Genomic DNA, 21,099 nt, shown 5'->3' with positions numbered 1-21,099 from the left:
ATTTTAAATGGCTACAGGAGGAATAATAACATGAAATTTGAACCGGAGAGATAATCTGGCTTCTGAGAAGAAAAATAGTCAACTGACTGAGACTAGCTGGATATCAAGAGCAGATCTTTTCACTGGATTCCAGAGACTTTGGCCTTTGTGCCAACAGAAATGTGGGTGTCTCTCTAATAGCAGACCTGCATTGGATTAGTTTGTGCTTTTTGGAAATTTATGATGTGAACTATACAGTTCATTTTCATACTTCCCTGTTTAAAGAAAACAGAGAGTTAAATGTTGAACTGGGCGCTCCTCTTTCCTCTGGGTGTTTTGAAGAGAACAGAGGTCTCATCTTTCTAAAAAGCTTTTCTAACGTTTGTAAGTTGGTCAGGCACACAGTGTTGTAAAGGCTGAACTGCATTCACTGAAACACTTCAGATGGCCATGCAGGCCTGGACAGAGGGTTGTAGCTACGTAGCATTAATTTTGGCTGCTCTTTGGCAGTGCTGAAGTTCCTGTTCTTTGCAATAGGGTCCAGTAACTAATTTGCTTGTGCTTAGGGCAGGTGTGGAGTATAGTGTCCCTCAGCAAGTGGAGAAGCAGCATCTGGTTAATGCTGAACTCTCTGCCTTTTTGGTGGCTTTATCCTTTCTCTTGTCCTGTGCCCTTCTCAAGTTCTGCAAGGAAGCCAACCCTTCTCCTGATGGAAATGGATAACCTCACTGTATGCCAAGTATGGGGGAAGGAGGGGCAGAGAAAGTAAATACTCAAGACACATGGTGCTACCTATGTCCCTCTTTAAAATTCACATGAAAAATTATTTTTTCTCATGTCATCCTTCATGTTGGATGGGATAATTGCATATACTCAGCCTGTTCTGACAAATCTGAAATGCCCTCTGGTACATGCTTATGCAGTTGAAAACCTCTGTTTTTGAAATAAACTGCTCTGAATGTACACATTAGTGGCTTTTCTCAGATGTCTGATACCATACTGTCATCTTTAATTATTTCTCTGGCCTCTATCTTTGTTCCTTCTAAGTATTCTCAGTAGTGGGCCCAAATCCGTTTCCAGTATAGCTGCGTAACTCAGGGATTTTTTGGGGGGATGCACTTGTGTCCTTTAGAGAACGTGAGTGATTTCAGTGAAACAAAAAGGACCACAAGCATGAAACAGTTTGCAAAATTGTAATTATTATGGCTGTATATGTGCATAATAAAGTGCTAGGAAAAGTTGTTGCACAGGTTTTAGCACTGAGTTCTGTGTTCCTGTACTTAATTTTCCTTTTTGTTCACTTTAAGATTACATGATGGAATTCATGCTTTCTCAAGAAAAGCTACGTGTCTTGGACCAGTACCGTTGAAGATACCTTCTGATTGCAACACCAGAAGCGGCGTCCTGTAACACCTTTGTCAAAAGAACACATACAATGGATCTCAAAGAAAGCTGCCCAAGTGTTAGCATTCCCAGCTCTGATGAACACAGAGAGAAGAAGAAAAGATTTACTGTAAGTATGTAAGATTGTAAGCACTGTAAAAAAGATGCATAGGCTGTTTTTTGGTTTGGTTGGTTGTTTTTTTTAACTACTAAGTTTGGTATTATTTTCAACATGTTTATGAAAATCTGTTCACTTGGTCTTGTGAGCACTGGCCATAGTCCAGTGTGTGAAGTTGTGAATGTTTTACAGTGTTTAACTTTGTTGCTTTCTACAAAAATAATTTGGCTTTACAAATTTCTGGTATGTTTTCCCCCAGATAGCAGCATTTTCACGTGTAAAATACGTAAGTGTCCAAATGCAGGGATAGCATTTTGTACAAAATCAGATTACGCGTTGGCATCCTACGTGATTTTTCATTAAAACATTTATTTTATAAAGGAGTAAAGTGTGAGGTTGTTTTTGGTGGCGTTTTTCTTTTTTTAAGTGACCAGTTTTTTTCATAGATATCCTATTATACTTCTATATATTTTTTTGTGTAAAAGAACAAAAAAATAAAATATTGAAGTTTTAAAAGATCCTTTTTCTGTCTTCCTGTTTTCTGATTCTAATGCCTATGAGTTTTTTCCTATCCTGTTTCCATTTCCAGTCCTTTTCATTCCCTTCCTTCTTCCTTTTTTGTCCTCCCAGTTTGACATGATTTCTGGAAGTAGAGTCTGCCCATTCTGTGAGGAATCTCTGCATTGCATGGATTTTTGTTTTTCTTATATGTATGCTAGGATATAAAGACAGTATCATAATACTTCCTTTGAAAAGCTCCAACTGTTTCATTGCTCTTGTGCAACTTCCTCTAAGCTTTTTTTTTTTTTTGAGTGAATTAGTCAGTTCTCAGATGTGGAAGGGGCAAACACCCTTAGTCTGAATTGCTGTCTGAAGAATACAACACAACAAACGAAGATTTGCTTTGAGTTATGTACCTGCCTTTTGTCTTGACCTCTGTTCCTCAGAGAAGAATAATGCTGTTTGATTCTACAAGTGTATCAAGATTTAATCTGGGGAAGGAGTGTGCTGCTAAAGGGAGCAAGCAAAAGAGAACTTTACTAATACTTTAAACTGCTGCATGCACGTGAAACTCAAATAAGCAGGAAAAATTCGTGAAAGTCTGAACTTGAGCAAACCAGGTTTGTTTTATTGTCTCAGTGCTGGCAGTCTTGCTGTTAAAATGTGCTGGTGTGGTATGTTTGTGGTAGGCACTAGTGTTGTGATTTCCAGGTCATTTTCCCTAAACTTCTGTGTGACAACCATAGCAACATAAGGGCTTGCTCTTTAGAAAGCTGTACAAGCAAGAGTAGGAAACTTCAGAAATTGGAGGTTGAGGGAAGGGGAGAAGGAATGCAACCTATCTTGTGCTGTGTGTGGTTATGCTTTCATAGAATCATTTGATTGGAAAAGACTTTTTAAGACCATCAAGTCCAACCATAACCTGTCCACTACTAAACCATGTCTCTAAGCACCACATCTACCCATATTTTAAATGCCTCCAGGAATGGTGACTCCACCACTTCCCTGGGCAGCCCATTTCAATGCCTGATAACCTTTCAGTGAATAAATTTTTCCTAATATCCAATCTAAACCTCCCCTGGTGCAACTTGAGGCCATTTCCTCTCATCCTATTGCTGCTTATTTGGTAGAAGAGACTGACCCCCACCTCGCTATACCCTCCTTTCAGGTAGTTGTGGAAAGTGATAAGGTCTCCCCTGAGCCTCCTTTTCTCCAGACTAAACAAGCCCAGTTCCCTCAGCCACTCCTCATAAGACTTCTCTAGAGCCTTTAGCAGCTTCGTTGCCCTTCTTTGGACATGCTCAAGCACCTCAATGTCTGTCTTGTAGTGAGGGGCCCAAAACTGAACACAATATTTGAGGTGTGGCCTCACCAGTGCTGAGCACAGAGAAAGGATCACTTTCCTGGTCCTGCTGGTTACCGTTTCTGGTACAAGCCAGGATGCTGTTGGCCTTGACCACCGGGGCTCACTGCTGGCTCATATTCAGTTGGCTGTTGACCAGAACCCCCAGATCCTTCTCTGCCAAGCAGCTTTCCAGCCACTCATCCCCAAGCCTGTAGCGTTGTACAGGGTTGTTGCAATGCAGGTGCAGCACCTGGTGGCACTTGGCCTTGTTGAACCTCGTAGGATTGGCTGCAGCCCCTTGATCCAGCCTGTCTGGGTCCCTGTGTAGAGCCTTTCTACCCTCAAGCAGATCAGCACTTCTGCCCAGCTTAGTGTCATCTGCAAACTTACTGAGAGTGCGCTCAACCCCCTTGTCCGGGTCATTGATAAAGATGTCAAACAGAACTGGCCCTAACACTGGGGAACAGCCCAAGGGAACTTTGTCTTGGTGGCTTCTGCTTTCTACATCAGGGAATAATTAGCATCTTGACAAGAACTGCTTTTCACAACCAAGCTTTTGAGTATTATCGCATATATTTTGGGATTTGATAACAGAAGTGAGGGTCATACTAAACTTCATGGTAAGAACAGTGAATTCCAGCATGTATCTGTCAGTGCTTTTACTGTGTCTCTTCTCTTGAAGCATTTTTGCTAATTATCATGTCTCTGTGTAGTCCTCATTTTGGTAAATGAGTCAAGCTTTTGAGTTTTGTCTTTGGAAGTGAACTCTTCATTCCTCCTGAGCATTTTCATAACCTTTTATTGCATATTTGATTTGGTTTAGTTAAATACTGTGTACGTTTGATACATAAACTACCCTTTTTTTTTTTCCTTGACATATAGTTTTGTTTGAAATTTGTGGTCATTCTGGCAGGGAAGCTTTTTAGGCTCCACTTAATTCATGGTAACCAGCCTCTGTGTATATCCACACTAGTTCGCTGTCCTGTCTTTTTCTGAAGGTTCAGCATTCACCCTCTTCATAAGAGCAGCAAAATACTTGCTTGTTTTGGACCATATCTAGCCCATATTAATTGCTATTCTGTCCTTGCTGCGTAGTGGGCCATTATTTTGCCTGTTTTGCCAAGTAGTGTTGCTACCGATTTCTCGCTTTTATCCCTATGCTGTTTGATGTCTGAGGCTTAATTTTCTCTTCAGACCTGTTCTCATCTCCCTTCACACCTGCATCATATACAGGCTTACTGAAAAATCTCTTTCAAGGGTGCTGATTGTCTGCTTAAATCGGGAAACTCTGTCTCAGACCTGTGATGTATAATACTAATCCCCAGCCCTGCAGAAATTGTGGAGTTGTTTTTTTTATTTTGTTGACACTTAATAATTTGCTTACTTTCTCTATGCTTGTTCTCTTGAAATTGGAAGACCACCTACCTTTTTATTTGCCTTTCTTTAATACAAATTGAATATTTAATCCAGGAGTATGAACTACCAAAACAGAGTTGAAACCTTTTAATTTCAGTGTTTTGGGGTTTTTTGTGAAGAAATCTATTACATCCAGAAATAGCAGGACCCTGTTCTGTCTGTATCTGGGAAGATAGTTTACAATGACGACGGTTGTGATAGTGATGTTTTCAGGAATTCTCTTTCTTTTTCTTCCTTCTTAGCTTCTCCAAGCTCTGGATTATTTGTCCATGTATTACAGTGTGTGGATGCATGTTACCTATGTTTTAGGAGTTTTCTAAGACTAGTTTTGGTTTAGGAGTTTAGATTTGAAAAGGTTGTTAGCTAACTAAGGCTAGATTCCTCCCAGCTACCTTTCTAGAAACAGGCATTGCACGTGTCTATGTATCTACACATTAGGTGTAGTTGAGAGTAGTAACGCAGCTCAAAGACATGTTGTGTGTTGGAGTTTTGCCAGATTCTTTGTAGATACCAAATGTGTTCTTAACACCCAGTGCTTCTGTAACTGTTGACTTGCAGTTTCTCCTTTGTTGGGTTGTCCTGAAGCAAGAGCTTCAGTGATAGTGTGAATCCTCGTAGGGTTTTTTAATGCTCTCTTATGTAAAAAATGTTGACTGTCATTGTTTTACAGCTAGCTACTTTGAGAACAAAACTGTTTTAATTTTGAGGTTGCCAAGGAGGTGAATATTGTCTTGTATCCAAAGTTACGCTTGCCTGTGCACTTTGCAGTTTGAGCGTTTTGCCCTGCTGATGTAAGAAATAGTGCATGGCTTGCTTCTTAAGCCTCTTGGCATTGATCTGCCATGCAGCCATGGAGGGTGAAGACATGTCATTTGCAGGACTTGATTGCTGTATAAGATACCTAGCTTAGGAGTACTGTACTTGAGTCTTTGCAGCTGATGCTTTTGCTGTTTACAGTCTAGGGAGGCTCTACAAGGTGTGTAGCTAGGTTCTATGCTAACACTTGCTTAGCAGTATAATGGAAAGCTACTTTTCTAAGTAGAGTCTCAGCAGCATCCTACTGGATCCTTCTGTCCTGCCTCCTGTGCTCCTCAGGGAAGACTGAGAGCAGCTTTTCTGAGCAGTTGACATAGCATGAATGCAAATCTCAGGCTGAGGAACTGATGGTGGTGGCTGCCGCTTTCACTGAGGGAGTTGAGAAGGGAGAGGTCAGCTGCTGTTGCAAGACAGAAGGGAGACTGGGGCATTGGTCTAGTTTTCAACATCAAGAACTAGCAGCCTTCTGCACTCGTTTCCTTGCTGTGCCCTATCCTCTCCTCTGAAGGAATAGCCAGGCTCCTTCTTGAAGTACAGGAAGGTGGAGAAGGGAGGTGTACTGGTTGTGTAAGAGACAGGAGAAGCCTGCTGGACACTCGGCTATCAGCCAAATTTGTGAAGCCAGGGACTGACAGTCTGTCAGTTACGGTTATTGGAGTCCTCTGCTGCCATGGGATTTGGATGCCCAGCCCTGCAGCAGGTTCTGGCTACGCCTCCCGCGATCCCAGTGCTGTGTGTTACGTAACCTGTGCTGTATTTCAGCCACAGCAGCATCTTCCTCCCCCTGAACAATTGTGTTTAAGTCTCCAGCCATCTGCCAGCATCCTGACTGTAATACGTGTTAAAGATGTTGCAAGGAAGAGTTATCTTTATAACTGCCTTCCATATGTGCTTGCTTTGTAGGCTTCAGTGAAGGCAGTCTTCAGTGTTTAAATGCTTTAATTCATTAATGTTAGCCTTTATTATGGATTATCAAGGTGTGAACAAATTTCATAGCAATTTTTTATAGACTGCTCTCAGATGGCCAGGTGTTCGTGTTGGATATGAACTAATTTATGAAACTCCATTAAATCAGCTTTGGGTGTAGGGGGGTGTGTGTGTGTGTGTTTGTTTTTTTTAAAGACCAGCTAAGCAAAAACTGTTTCTGTAAAATACCAGACTCTTCTGTTTGTTCTTTTAATCATTTTAATCATTTTAATCATTTGTGTTGATGTCTGTGTGACTTAGCTGTAAGAAAGATACAGCTCAACAAGTACGTTTACACAGTTTGTTTAACAGCCTGCCCTGACTTCCACCACAGGATTAAACCTGTGAGGTTTTATTAAAGTTTGCTGTTGGCAATAACTTGATCTTTGTTCCTGCAGGTTTACAAAGTGTTGGTCTCAGTTGGCAGAAATGAGTGGTTCGTCTTCAGGCGGTATGCAGAGTTTGATAAACTCTACAATACGGTAAGCAAAAGGCAAGCTATGAAATTGTGCCAGAATAGCACAGAATAACACTTGTTTGCCATGTTATGGTTTAATTCCCTCATTGAGGAGTTTGAGTCAACATTCAATAACCATAGGAGCCTGTTAAACAAAAATTACAGGGTGGGTTTTTCAAACTTGGGTTTGTTTGAATTTTGAACTCAAAATCTACTTACTTGTTGCTTCTTTTTTTGTTTTTGCTTGGGATCATAGCATAATGCGAGAAACTTAAAATTTACGCATTGTCAAAACGTCTGAAATGTGGATTTGTTCATGATAGTAAAAATCACTGCAAAACTTTAAAGATCTAGATAGATAAATTTCTCTTAAAGTATTGAAGTATTAAAAGCAATGAACAGATCCTTGTTTCTCAATATAAACTTTCTGGTAAGTCAGTCATGGCTATTCCTACTTGAAATTTCATAGCCAAGTTTTGTGGCAGTGGTCCAAATAAAATGAGTACCTTAAGCAGCTAAGCATGGATTTCTTGGGTTTGTTGCTAGAAGAGGATTTTGCCCCTTTTACATAGTGGGCAAGTAACTTGCTCAGATGTGCAGTCTGTTGGGTGTCTTGTGTACGTTCCTTTCTGCAGTTCTTCATGGTTAGAGTCCACAAGTTTTGCTTTAACAAAAGTAATTTCTGTGTGATCCCCATAAGAAAATATTACTAGCTGCTTATCTGTGCCTCCATTTCCCTTCCATTGCCCCTATGGGAAGTAGTCAGGCTTTTCTCTCTTCTGCCTCACTGTATGTGGATTTGTATGTGGCAGTGGTATACAGATGCAGGCAGTGAGCTTGGAGCTGTCTGACAAGATCTGAGCTGAAGTCAGCCTGGATACACCGTCCTATCTATGGTTTGCCTGCATTTTGGGATAGACTTGCAAGTGATGTGAAAAGAAAGTTAACTCCTTTTTGATACCAGCAGAGTAGCTGCTGGTGATCCTATTCCCTTTGCCACATTCTCTTCCCATTTAGATCAGTGTTGGCTCTGCTGAAGTTCATTCAGCACCCATCTTTCTAATGCATGTAGAGGTGGAGGTCCAGGAAGACTTTAGTCCAGTTTCTGTTCAGTGTAATTTATATAGTGTAGTATGCCAAAAAGAACTTGTGCTGGTAAGTGGAAGCAATACTGATGTTTCTAAGGAAAGAAGAATTGCCAGATACTGTATTAGAAAACTGCTCACTTAAAGAGTTGCTTTTCTGAAGCGCTTGGAGATGAAGCAGATGTCAAGGCTTGGCTCATGTCAGGTTTTCTTTGTAAATTCAGTGCTGTTGTATACAATCTTCTGGTGGGTTTATCAAGTGTATAATATTATCAAATTATCAAATGCAGCATCATAAAACAGACTGTTCATCCATTTACAGTTTTTACTTACGGGTAGACTTGCTGTGGTTTATAAAGCTTTAAGAAAGTTTTTGGGCAAAACCCAGAGGTTTGTATCCGCTAAACCATCTTCAGCCTCATGCATATACCCCTGTGCAAGCAAATAAGAGAAAAACAAACCCATGAGAGAGAATTGATGGAGGAAGGAAGTAAACAGGAGAATAAAACCATTTACATTCTAGCCTACTTTTTAAATCTGGGGCAAGTGAACAATCACTTTGTCGCTTTGGCAGTATTGCAGAAGATAGCTGCGATAGTCTGTAGCTTTCTAAAGTGAGAGCACCTTTGAATTTCAAAGGGTATGACTAATGCAAACAAGCTCAGTACTGATTGTTTTGATTTTTTTTTATTCCCCCCCTCCAAGTGTATAAGTGAAGAAGATGGCTAAGAGGAGCAGAATTACTAATAATCAAATGTTCTACCTGTTTATCAGAAAACAACAACAAAAGCACAATTATTTCTAGGTACTTTGATGTCTAAGCACAATCCAATTGTGTTTTGTTTTCAGCTAAAGAAGCAATTTCCCACTATGAACCTAAAGATTCCAGCTAAAAGAATATTTGGAGATAATTTTGATCCAGGTAAGTTATCTTGTTACTCATTTTGTCAGTTTCTTTATATGAAAATTGTTCTGTTCCAGCCTACCAGAAGCAATCTTAGATGAGTTTTACACCAGTCCTGAAAACAGTGACTAACCCAAAGTTTAGTCATGCTTCAGTCAAGAGCAGGAACTAGCGTAGGTAGGTATTCTACCTTGTGATTGTGAACAAAGTCTTCCATGGTGGTCCAGTGCCTCTCTTGCACTGAAGTCCCAACCCTCCCATTTTCAGGATGGTGAGAGATTTTGAGCTGACAGGTGTAATCTCTTTTCTATAAAAGCTAAAACCAAGCCCCAGACTCTTCTAAACATATGCCTAGTGAATTTTTGATCTCTCTGTATCTAAATGTGCGTCTTTGTACAGTTCAGATGAAAATGAACCTCTTCCTGTTGTTGTTCCACTTACAGAAGCCTGTCTGATGTGAACATGATGTGGTTGAGTTAGCAGTGATGGGTCCCAATTAAGCTTGCTCTGCCCATATCAAAATACCAAAAATGGATTGAATTAACACAGGTGGCACCACCAATAAATAAATAAAAAGGTGAATGAGAAGGCCAGGCCTTTGCTCTGTGTGTTCATACCTTTCCTTCAGGCCCTCTTTGCTTACAGGTTTTCCTGATGGTCATTGGGAGCTTCCCACCATCCCCTGGCTTGCTGATGTGTTCAGACTGTGTTTGTACTTTCACCTGCTCCTGCATCTGTTCCAGGCATTTCATTTTCTCCTTTGCTGAAGAGCAAATGGATCCAATCTCTTCAGATTTGGAGTTTTTGGGGTCTTTTAGAGTTCTTCCAAACATTAATTTTTGGCTGTTACAGTTAATCATCTGGAGCCTGACATGAAACTCCCTTTTATTTTTTATTAAAATCATCAAATGCAAGTATGCAAGCTATGATGTCCTCTTCTGATAAAGATGTAAACGACTGACAAAAGTTTTACGTGTGTTGTGTCTACAGGAACTTCTTACCTTGTTTTGGTTTCTTTCCTTTTCTCTGACCTTGGGGTTTTCAGAGCTAGGTGAAGACCAAGTAATGTCATGCACTCTGGTCTGCTGTACAGCCAAATATACAGGTGGATTTCTTGGAGTCAAATTTAGGGAACTGGAATTTAAATGGGGAAAAAAACCAACTCAAAATTTTATTAAAACTATATATGTAAAACAGAGTCCTCAGGCTTGTTTTAAATTTCTGTGAACTGTGCTGAAATCCTTGAAGCATGAGAAACCAAATAGTTCTCAAGATGTTTCTTGCTGGGGGGCAGGGTGGAGATGGAGCCATGATGCTTATTTAAACAATTCTTTATCTTAACATTGATTTATTGAAGCTTTGATCTAATGTTTCTGCTGGCTTCTGAAATAAGTTGCATATCTTACAAATGTTGTAAAGGTATTTTACTGCTGTCAATCCATGTTTGGGTATGCAGCACTGTACTATTGCATTGGAGACAAGTGCAGTAGAGTGAAACTTATATATCTCTTTTCCCAAAATCTACCAAAAATACTGATGTAACATTCATTGTCATCTAAGTGCTCCATTTTTTTGTCACTTAGGTTATTTCAAAATTAATCTTGTTTTGACTTCAGAAGTGGAGCAGAGGGAAATCACAGAAACCACTCAGAATACAGAACTAGAAAATTAGAGAAAGCATTTGATGTGATGCAGGTGTTTTACCTTCAACAGCATGAGTAGCTCTGTAGGTGTGGAGTGGCTGATGACGCTGTACATCCACCATGCTGAAACTGCTGATGCTGGTGACTCACGTCACATCTTTATGCAAATAGACCTTCCTGTCTGATGTCAGTAATTTGGGATTATTAACTACCCTAACAAGGGTTTAGGGATTAGATCCCTGAAACGATGTGAACGTTTTTCTTAATATTTGAAATAGAGCTTTTAATTGAAATTTCATTTTAATTTAAAATGCTTATAGTTGTCAGTAATCTTTAAGTGACAGTCATTGGAATACCTTAAAAGTTAATACACAAGTTAAATATTCTTTTCCCATACAAAGAGTAATGAAAGACAAGATTATTCTGTTTTATACTTTATTTCATGTTAGAGCTCTTTTTCTATTTCAAGTCCATTGTGTATCTTTCCATATTGGTAAAGAAAAGTTGTGTGTTAAACTTTGGTTGAGGGTGGAGATTCTGAGGGCTATTTTTATTTTTTTAATGTTAGAGATGATGTCCAAAATGGAAAGAAAAGCGTTTTATTTAGTTGTCTTTAATGGTTACATCTGAGTGCCTGCTAGCTGGATGAATTGTGCAACTTTCCACTGCCATACATATATTATGGAAATATGCTGCTCAGCGGGACTGTTCATGTAAAAACTTGTGTGGCTGATGTCAAGTTTTGCCTGTGGATTTTTTTGAGCAGAATCAGGTCCTGAAGGTCTTACCCATGCCATGAAGGCTGCACAGGTTGGACCACTGTGGTTGCACATTTTCAAATAGTGATGCAAAGAACCTGAGGTTTGTTGTCTTACCTCACTTGAATGTTTTAAGCTTGTGGTTTTCACATGTGGAACCAATCCTGTTCATGCTGCAGTTATGAACCAGTATCTTTTTAACTGCTGTTTATGTCCTGAAAACCACTAAATTGGAAAATAAGTCTTTCTTGCAACCTGACTGATCGTTCTAATAAATTTCTCTCTTTTATTTTTTTTTACAGATTTTATTAAACAGAGAAGAGCGGGACTGAATGAATTCATTCAAAATTTAGTTCGACAGCCAGAGCTATGCAACCAGTAAGTGGTTTCATTTCTGTTTTATAAGAACTATTTAAAAGATATGAGATGTCAAATAAAAAATTGTAAATTAAGTCCTTTTAACCAGAAAATTTATTTTAGCTGTTCAGTGCTCTTAAGTATACTAAGTAAACTTCAATGTGGCTGTTTGTTCCTTCAGGAAAAATCTAAAGACTAATGAACAGTATAAAAATGATTTTGTTTTCTGAAAACAGATTTACAAATAAACTTGCAGGTAATTAAGTGATCTTCGCTGAAGAGGTGCAGATTCCAGTGTAAACTCTGTTGCTGTAGGGCAGGTGTAAGTTTTGTTGATAGCTTTGCTGTTTGAGAGCCCTGCTGTCACTTGCTATGACCTTGCTGGGAGTAAGTCACTGCCTGCATCCTCTTGTTAGAGCAGTTCATGTGTGTACTCCAGAGCTTGTTTTAAGCATGTTAAATTAGCTTCATCAGCTTGCATAGGTGGTTTGGGATGACCAAGCCGAGTGGCTTAAAGCAAACACATAAGCTTGCACGTAAACTGTGCATAAACTGTGCCACCAGCAGAAATGTGGGATTGTTGACCTCCATCAGTGGGACGGTGCTGAATGAGAGATGGTGATACGCTAGAGTCAGCTCCAGTTACATACGAAGGATAGCGCTTGTGTGTGTGAACTGATCTGGGGGGAAACGGCATTTTTCTTTCAGTTCAAATCTATACCTGATCAGTTTATACTAAAACCGTGTAGCTCTCTATGTTGCTTGAACTAGTAAAATGCTAAAGCTTTGTGTTTGGCTTTAGTGTTGAGTAAATTTATTTAATATATGTGCTTTGTTTAACTACCCTATCTGTTCAATCTTGGAAGCTGCCAGTTTCCCACAGAAAAAAAAAAAAATCACTTAACAGAATATTGCTGCAGTTTGCAGTGTGCAGTCAGATTATTTTTTTGTGCCAACAAATGAACTATTTAATGTCCTATTAACCTGAAATATGTACTTACTTTCTTTTTTGGAGAAAAGAACATTTTCTGTATACTTCCTTGTGATAAGTGGAAAAAATGTCAGAACGGAGACTTTGTGGTGGAATAGTTTTCCACTAGAACAAACACTGAGAGGTTTGTGATCATAGTCGTGTTCTTCTCTGGGAAAGGATAGAAAGCATTTAAAAATAACTAATTATTGAAAGCTAATCTCTTTTGTTACATTAAGAAAAGACGCTGGGTTTAGTTAGCACAATCCCCTCCCTTGTTTGCTTGTCACTATATCCAAGCACCAAAAATTTTGTCTCAAAGCATACTATATTTGTTCTCCAAAGGTGAAATGGTACTTTTTGTTATTCACATCACAAAATTGTGTGCTAAAAAAAAATCAATTCAAACTTCAGATCCACTCGCCTTCTTAATTTTTTGTGAGATTTTAAGGTAGTTTTATGCTCAAATGCATCTGTCGCTGAATTTGCGTTCTTCAGCATGGCGCTTTGCCTGTCTCATCCATTAAAACTGACTTAAACCAGTATTAAGAAATAGCTCTTACAAAGTGTTTTGGTGCTGTTGAAAGTGTGTTTAAGAAAAGCTTATTAGGCATAGGTCCACTAGGAAAAAAAAAATAAGAGACTGAAGTTTGTGTTGTGCTGTTCTCCCCACCCTTAAAGTAACAGTGATTTATGTGGGAGAAAAGGCAAGGCTTTTAATTCACAACTCAGTGCAAAAGCATTTCATTTTTAGTAACTTCTGTGGTGTTTTTCTGTTAATACCTGCAAGGTACTTTGTTTTTCTGGAGTGAGCTTTTACTTTTTGCAGTGCTCCACTGCAGCAAATTATATTAATTACATGATCTGTCACCTTTTCTATGTGCCAGTGAATGTTGTTGGTGAAGAAATACCAGAACTTTATTACCTTGGTTATTTGGCATTTTGGGGCTTGTTTGATTGGTGGATTTTATTTTGGTGTTTGTTTGGTTGGATTTTTTTGTAAAATCTGCTAGAAACTACTCAAGGAATATGTGATGACTGAGTCTTCACGGATATCCACATCCTTGCTTTCTTAGTGTTGTGCTTTAATGTGCTAATTAAATTTTATATGAGGTAAAATAACTTACGTAAAGTTAGTAATGTGCAAGGAAGACTTAGGAGGTTGTTTGTTCTCACAGGATTTTAAGGAAGTCCACCTTCCACTACCTCTTTTAAGCATTAAAACCAGTACCAGGATGTCATACTAAGTCCTATCTAGGAAAACTTTCACTAAAAGCTAAAGGATGGTTTGTTATGATGCCCTCATTTCAGGAAGGGAAGGCACCTGAATATCTGAATTGAGAAGAGCAAACTGTGTGTCCAAGCTAGTAATATTTACATTATTCTGTGGCATCTGCAGCACTATGATCTTCTTTTCTCTTTTTTCTTTTTTTTTTCCTTTTTTTCCTCTCCTTCATTGGACTTTATTCTTGGGTCTGACACATTTGTTGAATATTGTGTCAAAGCCAAACCTTTCTGCTCAATAATAAACCCATCAAAAACCTGAAGTGTGCTAGAGTGATTAGAGACACCCTGTAATGGTTGAGAAAGATTTTCCTGCACCTGCTGTCAGGTGGAAGAGAAGGTGAGATGGATCACTGGCTTAGGCCACACTGGGAATGAAGTGGACTCGCTTCAAGCTGTATTTACTCAGTTAACTGTATTTGATAGAGAACTTGCTGTCATGGATAGAATGCAGATGTTGCCAAAAAGATGTCAGAAGGGGTAGAGCTCTGATGATGTGTCCCCATTGCTGACTGGATAGGAGCTGGGAGTTTGTTACTTGTGAGCACCGTGAGACCCCCCCGAATCACTGAGCAGCTATTCCAATTGGACTGCTCGCCCCCTCCAATGTAGGTCTTCACTGAAAAAATAATGCATTTACTTGTGTATCAGAACGTGTCCAAAGAAAATCTGTTTGAATCAAATGTATAATAGAGGTTGCATTAAAAATGTAACATAGTTATCTTTAAATAGTACGAAGTAGCTCCTTAATGAAAATGAGAACATTTGCATAACACTTGAAGAACTGAGGGATGACAATACACTGCAACCTCCGTGAGGTAATGAGTTATCAGCTCTTCAAGTGAGAAGGGTGGGGGGGTTCTGCATTTGTTACCTAGAAAAAAATAGGAGTGACTGGATTTTTCTGGTTCCAAAGTCTGATGAATATGAAACTCCTGGATTGTAAGATCTTGCAGTCCATGTTGGGAAAAGCAAACCTTGCATTTCTTTAGTTGTGCTCTTTTAAAATCTTACTGTACATTATGGCTTTTTGAGCCTTGCTCTCTGTAAGAAAGATGGCAGTGGTTTACTTTTTGGAGTTGGGCACCATTTTTTAAAACAAGTGTGTCTTAAACATTAAAGTTTTGTCATTGGCAAATAACTTCACAATCGTGCTTTGAAATTTGTATGACTCTGGGCTTATTCATGTTTGTGGGTGTGTACAAAATTTTTGTGTGGCTTTGTATGTTTCTGCAGGAAGGGTAATGCAGAACAAATATCACAGAAGGAACTGTATTTAGGCAGAGCTTGATACCTCTTCATGGATTTCAGAGATAATCCATAAAACAAATTTAACCAGTCAATCGTAAAAATCCAGACAAAACCAACTTTTGCTGGCAGCATATGTACAATGTATGTCGAGCATCCCTTTTTAAACTGTTTTATTGATCCTTTTAATTTGATACGTGAGGTTATTTTAGGAATAGTTTCAATATATTTTAAAATACATTGAGTTAATATATGTGAGCTAATATAGCACAGAAGTCCTACCAATCTGTATAGCATTTTGCATAATATGCTGTAATCTTGGCTAAGCAATTGGTACATTGAACTTTTGTTTTTAATCACTACTACTTTGCAGTGCTTTTAAAATAATAAATGTGAACAATGTGACATTGATCAGTTACCATTCTGGCTGCTGTGTAATACGGAGACCACTGAACACCTAGCAACTCTACAGCAGCCTTTTACTATGAAAGGGTTTTTATGGTTTTTTTTTCTGCTGTGAATTCAGTCATGAACAAAGTTACTATAGTAACTATTTGAGATGTATTACAACATGCTCTATTTAATCAGCCAGTTGTCCAGACTAATTAATGCTGAAAGGTAATTAACGTCTGGTTTTGTTGTTCTGTCTAGTGTAAAGCATTCACCATAACCTTTTATTCCTGATTTTATGATTTCCAAAGATTTTGAAATTTAAATTAATTGTTGCGTCATGAGCCAATGTTACTACACTATTCAAAATGCAGTGATTTTTGTCTTCCTGGGACTCAGGATATAAAACAAAGCCTGAAATAGATCAGAATTTGGAGTTCATATAAGATGGGAAGAATTAAACTGAAATGATGGTGGGATATTGTGTGAACAGTCTTTTTGCTGTATTTTAAAACTGAAAGGCTGAAGGTAGCTGAAACACTTCCAGTAGGGTTTGGAATTAGAGAATGTAAGTGATGGAGACTGGGAGTCTCAGATAGCACAGGACATGAGCTGGGTTCAGTAATGCTAATGTAAAATACAGGAGCTGGAGAAACAGGAGAAATGGCTCATCTCTTACTTCTGATCTTCACTGTACAGAAGTTTAGAGGGTGAAATGGACTGAAAATAGCAAAGGAAGTATATCAACTTCTTATATAAAACTGCCCTTTTTTATATATACTAGGGATAAGAGCAGCGCCATAGTAAGTTCTTGCTTTTCTTGTACTGAATGACTTATGCAGAGTTTCCTATCAGTGGCTGCCTTGAGACCTTCTCAAAGACCTTTATCTCTGAAATTTAGGTAACATTTCTTCCTTGAGAAGCAGACTGCCTTTCTGTGAACTGGAGGAACTTGAAAGATTTGAGCCATCTCTTCAAGTGGTATACAGGCTCTATTTGGGTCTCCGTTTAGATGGTTGTTTTATCACCTGATGACACCTCCCCACCCAAGGAGGGTAATTGGGAAAAGGAGACCTTTGGGTTGTAATGGAAACAGATTTAATAAACTATTAATAAAACCCTAATATTAATACCAGTATTAATAAAAATTACACAGAGCTACACTCAGACCATATCGTGGTCATAAACTGTGCTCTCCCAGCAGTGAATGCTAGATGTCAGACACTGTGAGCACCACAGCTCCAGTGAAAGCACAGTGGTCACACTGAATGGGGGAGTAGGCCTCGGGAGCAGAGCGATGGGCGAGATCCTCCAAAGCAGACAACCATTACCAGCAAACTTTGAAGTTTATTGTATGAAATACTTGTGTTGGCCTGCTTGGTTAGCTGCCCTGGCTTTTACCCCTCCTAGCATTTGCACCTGGCTGACTCAGAACTCCTGAAGACCTCGAACACTGTGGAAACCTGCATACCAGAGCTGGCCACAAACTAAACCAGTGTGTCTTATTAACTTTGTTCTACTGAATCGGGTGCTGCAGTCTTCTCAAAAATGAGAATAAAAGATAGATTCTGTGATTCTATCCCAGTGAAACTCGGACAACGTTTGTTTAGGATTTAATTTTGACTCACTTGTATGACATTATCCCTTACTTGCTCACTGTGCTGTGGTTAAGAAAGATGTTACCCAACAGTAAATGCACAAGAACGTAAACCTTGCTTCCTGGGAGTAGGTTCTTAGAATTCTCTTACTTTCCTTCCTTCCTCCTGTAGCCCCCACCCAGCCAGTAGCAAGAAACAAATGCTGAAGTTAAAGTGCATCTCTTTAGGTACCGCAAGAAGTGTGTCGTCTCTCTTGCTGGTTCCTGAAGGACTGTGTTTGTGCCCTGCAGCAGACTGGAAGGATTTCTTAGCACTGTCTTGGCAGTGCCCAGCTAGAATGCATCCTGAATACAAAATTAACCAGCTTCTGCTTTAAAGCAAGTGGGGGCAGGAGTGTTACTACTATGTACGTCTTGGGACGTGCATCTTTCTTTGGGACACAGGCTGTGTATTTCATTCTGTATTGTGTTGGATTATTTCATTAGTTCTGGGAAACTAAAAATGGTTTTCAGCTCTTTGGTATTCTGAAAGAAAGTTTGTTTCCTGGTGGTTGCTGGCCAGTTAGAACTTGTGCTTTGGATAGTGTTCTTTCTTCTAATAATTGTCTTTTAATGGAGTTCTGCAGAGCATTTCCTTATGAAGTCTTCCAATGCATATACTTTAACATGTTGGTTTTTTGCAAGTGGAAAATTCTGTGTACTGTATGTAACGCATTCAGCAGTTGAATTATGTTGCTATAAAAGCATTTCTTGTACACAGTCCTTAATTACTAGAACTTAAATATAAAACTGTGATGAGTAACTCCTCTGTACGCTGCTGTTTAATCCTATGCTTACGGCTGAAAATCACGCAGAGTGTCAGTGAGCTAACGGAGTTAACTCTGTTTCTAGCCCAGACGTCAGAGCATTTCTTCAGATGGATAACCCAAAACACCAGTCGGATCCATCTGAAGATGAAGATGAAAGGAGCAGTCGGAAGGTAATGAAACAGAAGGCTCTTCTAAATTTTAGCTACTTGAGGGTAATCCTAGGTGTACTATTTACTGAGAATTACTGGTTGGCTTTGCAATCAATCCCCTCCATGCTCTTTTAAAGAAATGGGTTCCGCTGTGGGCTGTAAGAGATTTTTCTGTCAGATGTGAACTACAGAGAGGGATAACAGCGATTGCCGGGTTTGTCTTGCTGCTTCCTCACTTGCTGTATGAGTACAAGAAACACAGCCTTAGTCATAGCTTGGCTGTCACTGTTTTTGCAGTCTTTTCAGAGATTCTTGCTAAGAACATCTGGAAGAAGCAGGGGAGATTGAGTGCTTAATTGTCTTTTTTTGTTCGTGTGTGTGTTGGTTTTTTAAAACGGGGAGAAATATAGTTTTCTCGGGGGGAAAAATGCAGTCTTTCTAAAAGTCACTCAGGAGCAAGGATGGATTTGATTTCACTTCACATATAACACTGTATGAGGTCTGAAGCCTCTTTTGTCACAGAAGCTACTACATGGCTAGATGGATTTTTCTGAAAATTAATTTACAGTTTCCAGAAACAGTGCTGTTTGAAAAACAGAGTATTTCTAGGAAGGCAGAAGTGCTATATTTAAGCTTGTTTTCTCTATGGCTTACTTCCTGGAATGCAGATGTGATCTTATTACTACTCATTCAGCCCCTGCTGAAGATGTAAGAATTGTCATTGGTTTATGTGTGATCCACAGCAGATGTAGTGTTTTCTGAAAGTTTTGCATCCAGAGATGCCAGTCTTTGCTGCCTTTTTTTCTTTAAGTGCTTGACATCACCGTGAGCGTGAAGCAAAATTATGATTTAAAATACCAGTTTCCTTCTCCTTTGAAAGGTATTTTAAGTAATGTGGAATGATCTAAACCGTCTTCTAAATTCATGATGTGTCATGCCACAGCAAGGAATAGAGCTAATGCATGGTGACCTGGACCATACGTTTTGATAGAAAATTCTCTTGCTCATAGTTACTGTAAATGATGAAATTGAACAGTAAGGAACAAAACCAAGCCCTCAAGGAAAAGTCTTAAAACTTGTATAGTAGCTTTTTAAAAGCCGTCCAGTACCATTGTGTGATTGGCTCTTATTAGTGAATAGCAGCATCCAGTGCTGCTGTCTGGGCATTCTCTGCCTCTGTAGGAGCACTGGTTTTGAGATGCCTGCTAGCCTGTCCCCAGGTAACTTGTATTTGAATGCAGTTTGTCCTTCTCTGATGAAGTCCAAAACCAGAATGAGAATACAAATACTGCTTTTTAATTGAAAAACAAAATGGAGAAAATTTCTTAAATGGCAGTGCCTTCCTCCTCTCCCTGTAATTTGCAAATTCTGTCTGGGTGTACAGGTGCCATTCTGGGCATTGAGTTGACCTTTAATGTCAGGTTACAAAAGGTTGGTAATGTAGTGTTTTTGTGGGCAAGGAAAATGTTCACTTTTGTTGTTTGGGGTTTTGTTTGTTTGTTTGCTTTTAAAGCACTGTGTTTTTAATTAAAATTATTTTATTGGTAAGATCTTGGGAAATTTAGGATAAAAGGTGGAAAATATATTCCCAGACCAAATACAGAAAGGATTAAGCTCTGGATGAGGAACATATTGTCTCTCAAAACATTCTTACATTTTTGTTCCTAATCTTGTCCTCTGTATCTGGACACAGTTATTTTATTACCTTCATCCTTGACTATTTATGACGTGTGTAGGAATAGTTGGTGACAAGGTGATGACAACTTACAACTTAGGAAGTTCCCAGTCTGGATGTTGGATCTCTTTAACATAGGAAATGTAAAGGTATAGATTCAGCAAATTAGAGTATTGTGAATTTAATATTAGTTGAAATACGAGAGAGAAATTATATGTATATTAAAAATAAACCTCTTTGTCTCTCCCAACAGTTAAACTCTACCTCACAGAATATCAACTTGGGACCATCTGGAAATCCACAGTATGTTTCAATTAAATTGAATTAAAACATAATTTGTATTACTATTCAAACAGAATTCAATTTAATCTAAATTTTTTATCTTAATGAAATTTTATTAAAATTAGTTTTAAAATCTGAAAAATTACACTAAATGTCATTGCTAATAGTATGAAAAGTTGTTTGGATATTTGCCTTCATTTGTTGATTTGCACTGCTCGGGAGGAAGCAAAACATTGAATTCTGTACTAAATAACGAACCCGTTTTTAAACTTTTTTTCCTTTCTACCTTCAGATCTTGTTAGTCTGCTGTCCTTTTGTTAAGTGAAAGGATGCTATAGCTAAGGTGACCTCTCTGTCTTGGGAGTGGTCCCACAACTGTTAAGAACGTGAACATTTTCTGAAAACTAATTTGTTTTAATGCATGGCAGAGGAGCAGCTGGCCTTGTTCATACTACAAACCCAGCTACTGCAGTCATAACTTGCTTCTCTACTTGGTGCCTTCTGTAGAGTTTCTGTTCTCAGTTCTGTGTGAATCTGTGCTTTTTCTCATCTAAGAGATGACTGCTGTTTTGGTTTTGCTTTCCTCACAGATTTGTTCTGGGCTAACAGGAGGAAATGTTTAATAGATTGCAGTAAGAAATGAAATTTTAATAGTACTTCCCTTCAGGGACAATAAATCTCCATAGGTGTATGGTGATGTAACTTGTTTCAGAATTTGAAAACATCGATAATTGTTATGCTGACAAAAATATCTCTGCATTGTGTTTGGGAACAGGTGAAGGAATCCTGGGAAATAACTGAAAGGAGTGGTTATGTGGGAAGTGGAAAAACTGAGAGTGAGTTCATATGTATACACACAGAGAGGAAGGCATTAGGGCCTTCCTCCTCTCGCTGTAATTTAAAATGTGAGAGGAATGGATGGAGGAAAGGATGGGATATGCAAAGAGAGAATAAATAGGTAACAAAC

General features: G+C 38.8%; 1 protein-coding gene across 1 annotated transcript in view; it reads left to right on the top strand.

Moving 5' to 3' along the window:
* The first annotated feature begins 1,284 nt into the window (after positions 1-1,284).
* Positions 1,285-21,099, top strand: part of LOC104545877 (serine/threonine-protein kinase Sgk3) — a 28,862-nt gene continuing 9,047 nt past the window's right edge. The window contains exons 1-6 of the mRNA XM_010191116.1: positions 1,285-1,492; positions 6,923-7,006; positions 8,916-8,988; positions 11,674-11,749; positions 18,109-18,196; positions 20,104-20,153. Coding sequence (XP_010189418.1) covers positions 1,415-1,492; positions 6,923-7,006; positions 8,916-8,988; positions 11,674-11,749; positions 18,109-18,196; positions 20,104-20,153 — 449 coding nt within the window. The 5' untranslated portion in view covers positions 1,285-1,414. The remainder of the gene's footprint in view (positions 1,493-6,922; positions 7,007-8,915; positions 8,989-11,673; positions 11,750-18,108; positions 18,197-20,103; positions 20,154-21,099) is intronic.

The sequence above is a fragment of the Mesitornis unicolor genome, unplaced genomic scaffold (genome assembly GCF_000695765.1).
Source record: "Mesitornis unicolor isolate BGI_N332 unplaced genomic scaffold, ASM69576v1 scaffold41028, whole genome shotgun sequence".
Lineage (NCBI taxonomy): Eukaryota > Metazoa > Chordata > Aves > Mesitornithiformes > Mesitornithidae > Mesitornis > Mesitornis unicolor.
Note: the sequence above shows the minus strand (reverse complement) of the source record. Positions and strands in the feature narration are given on the sequence as shown.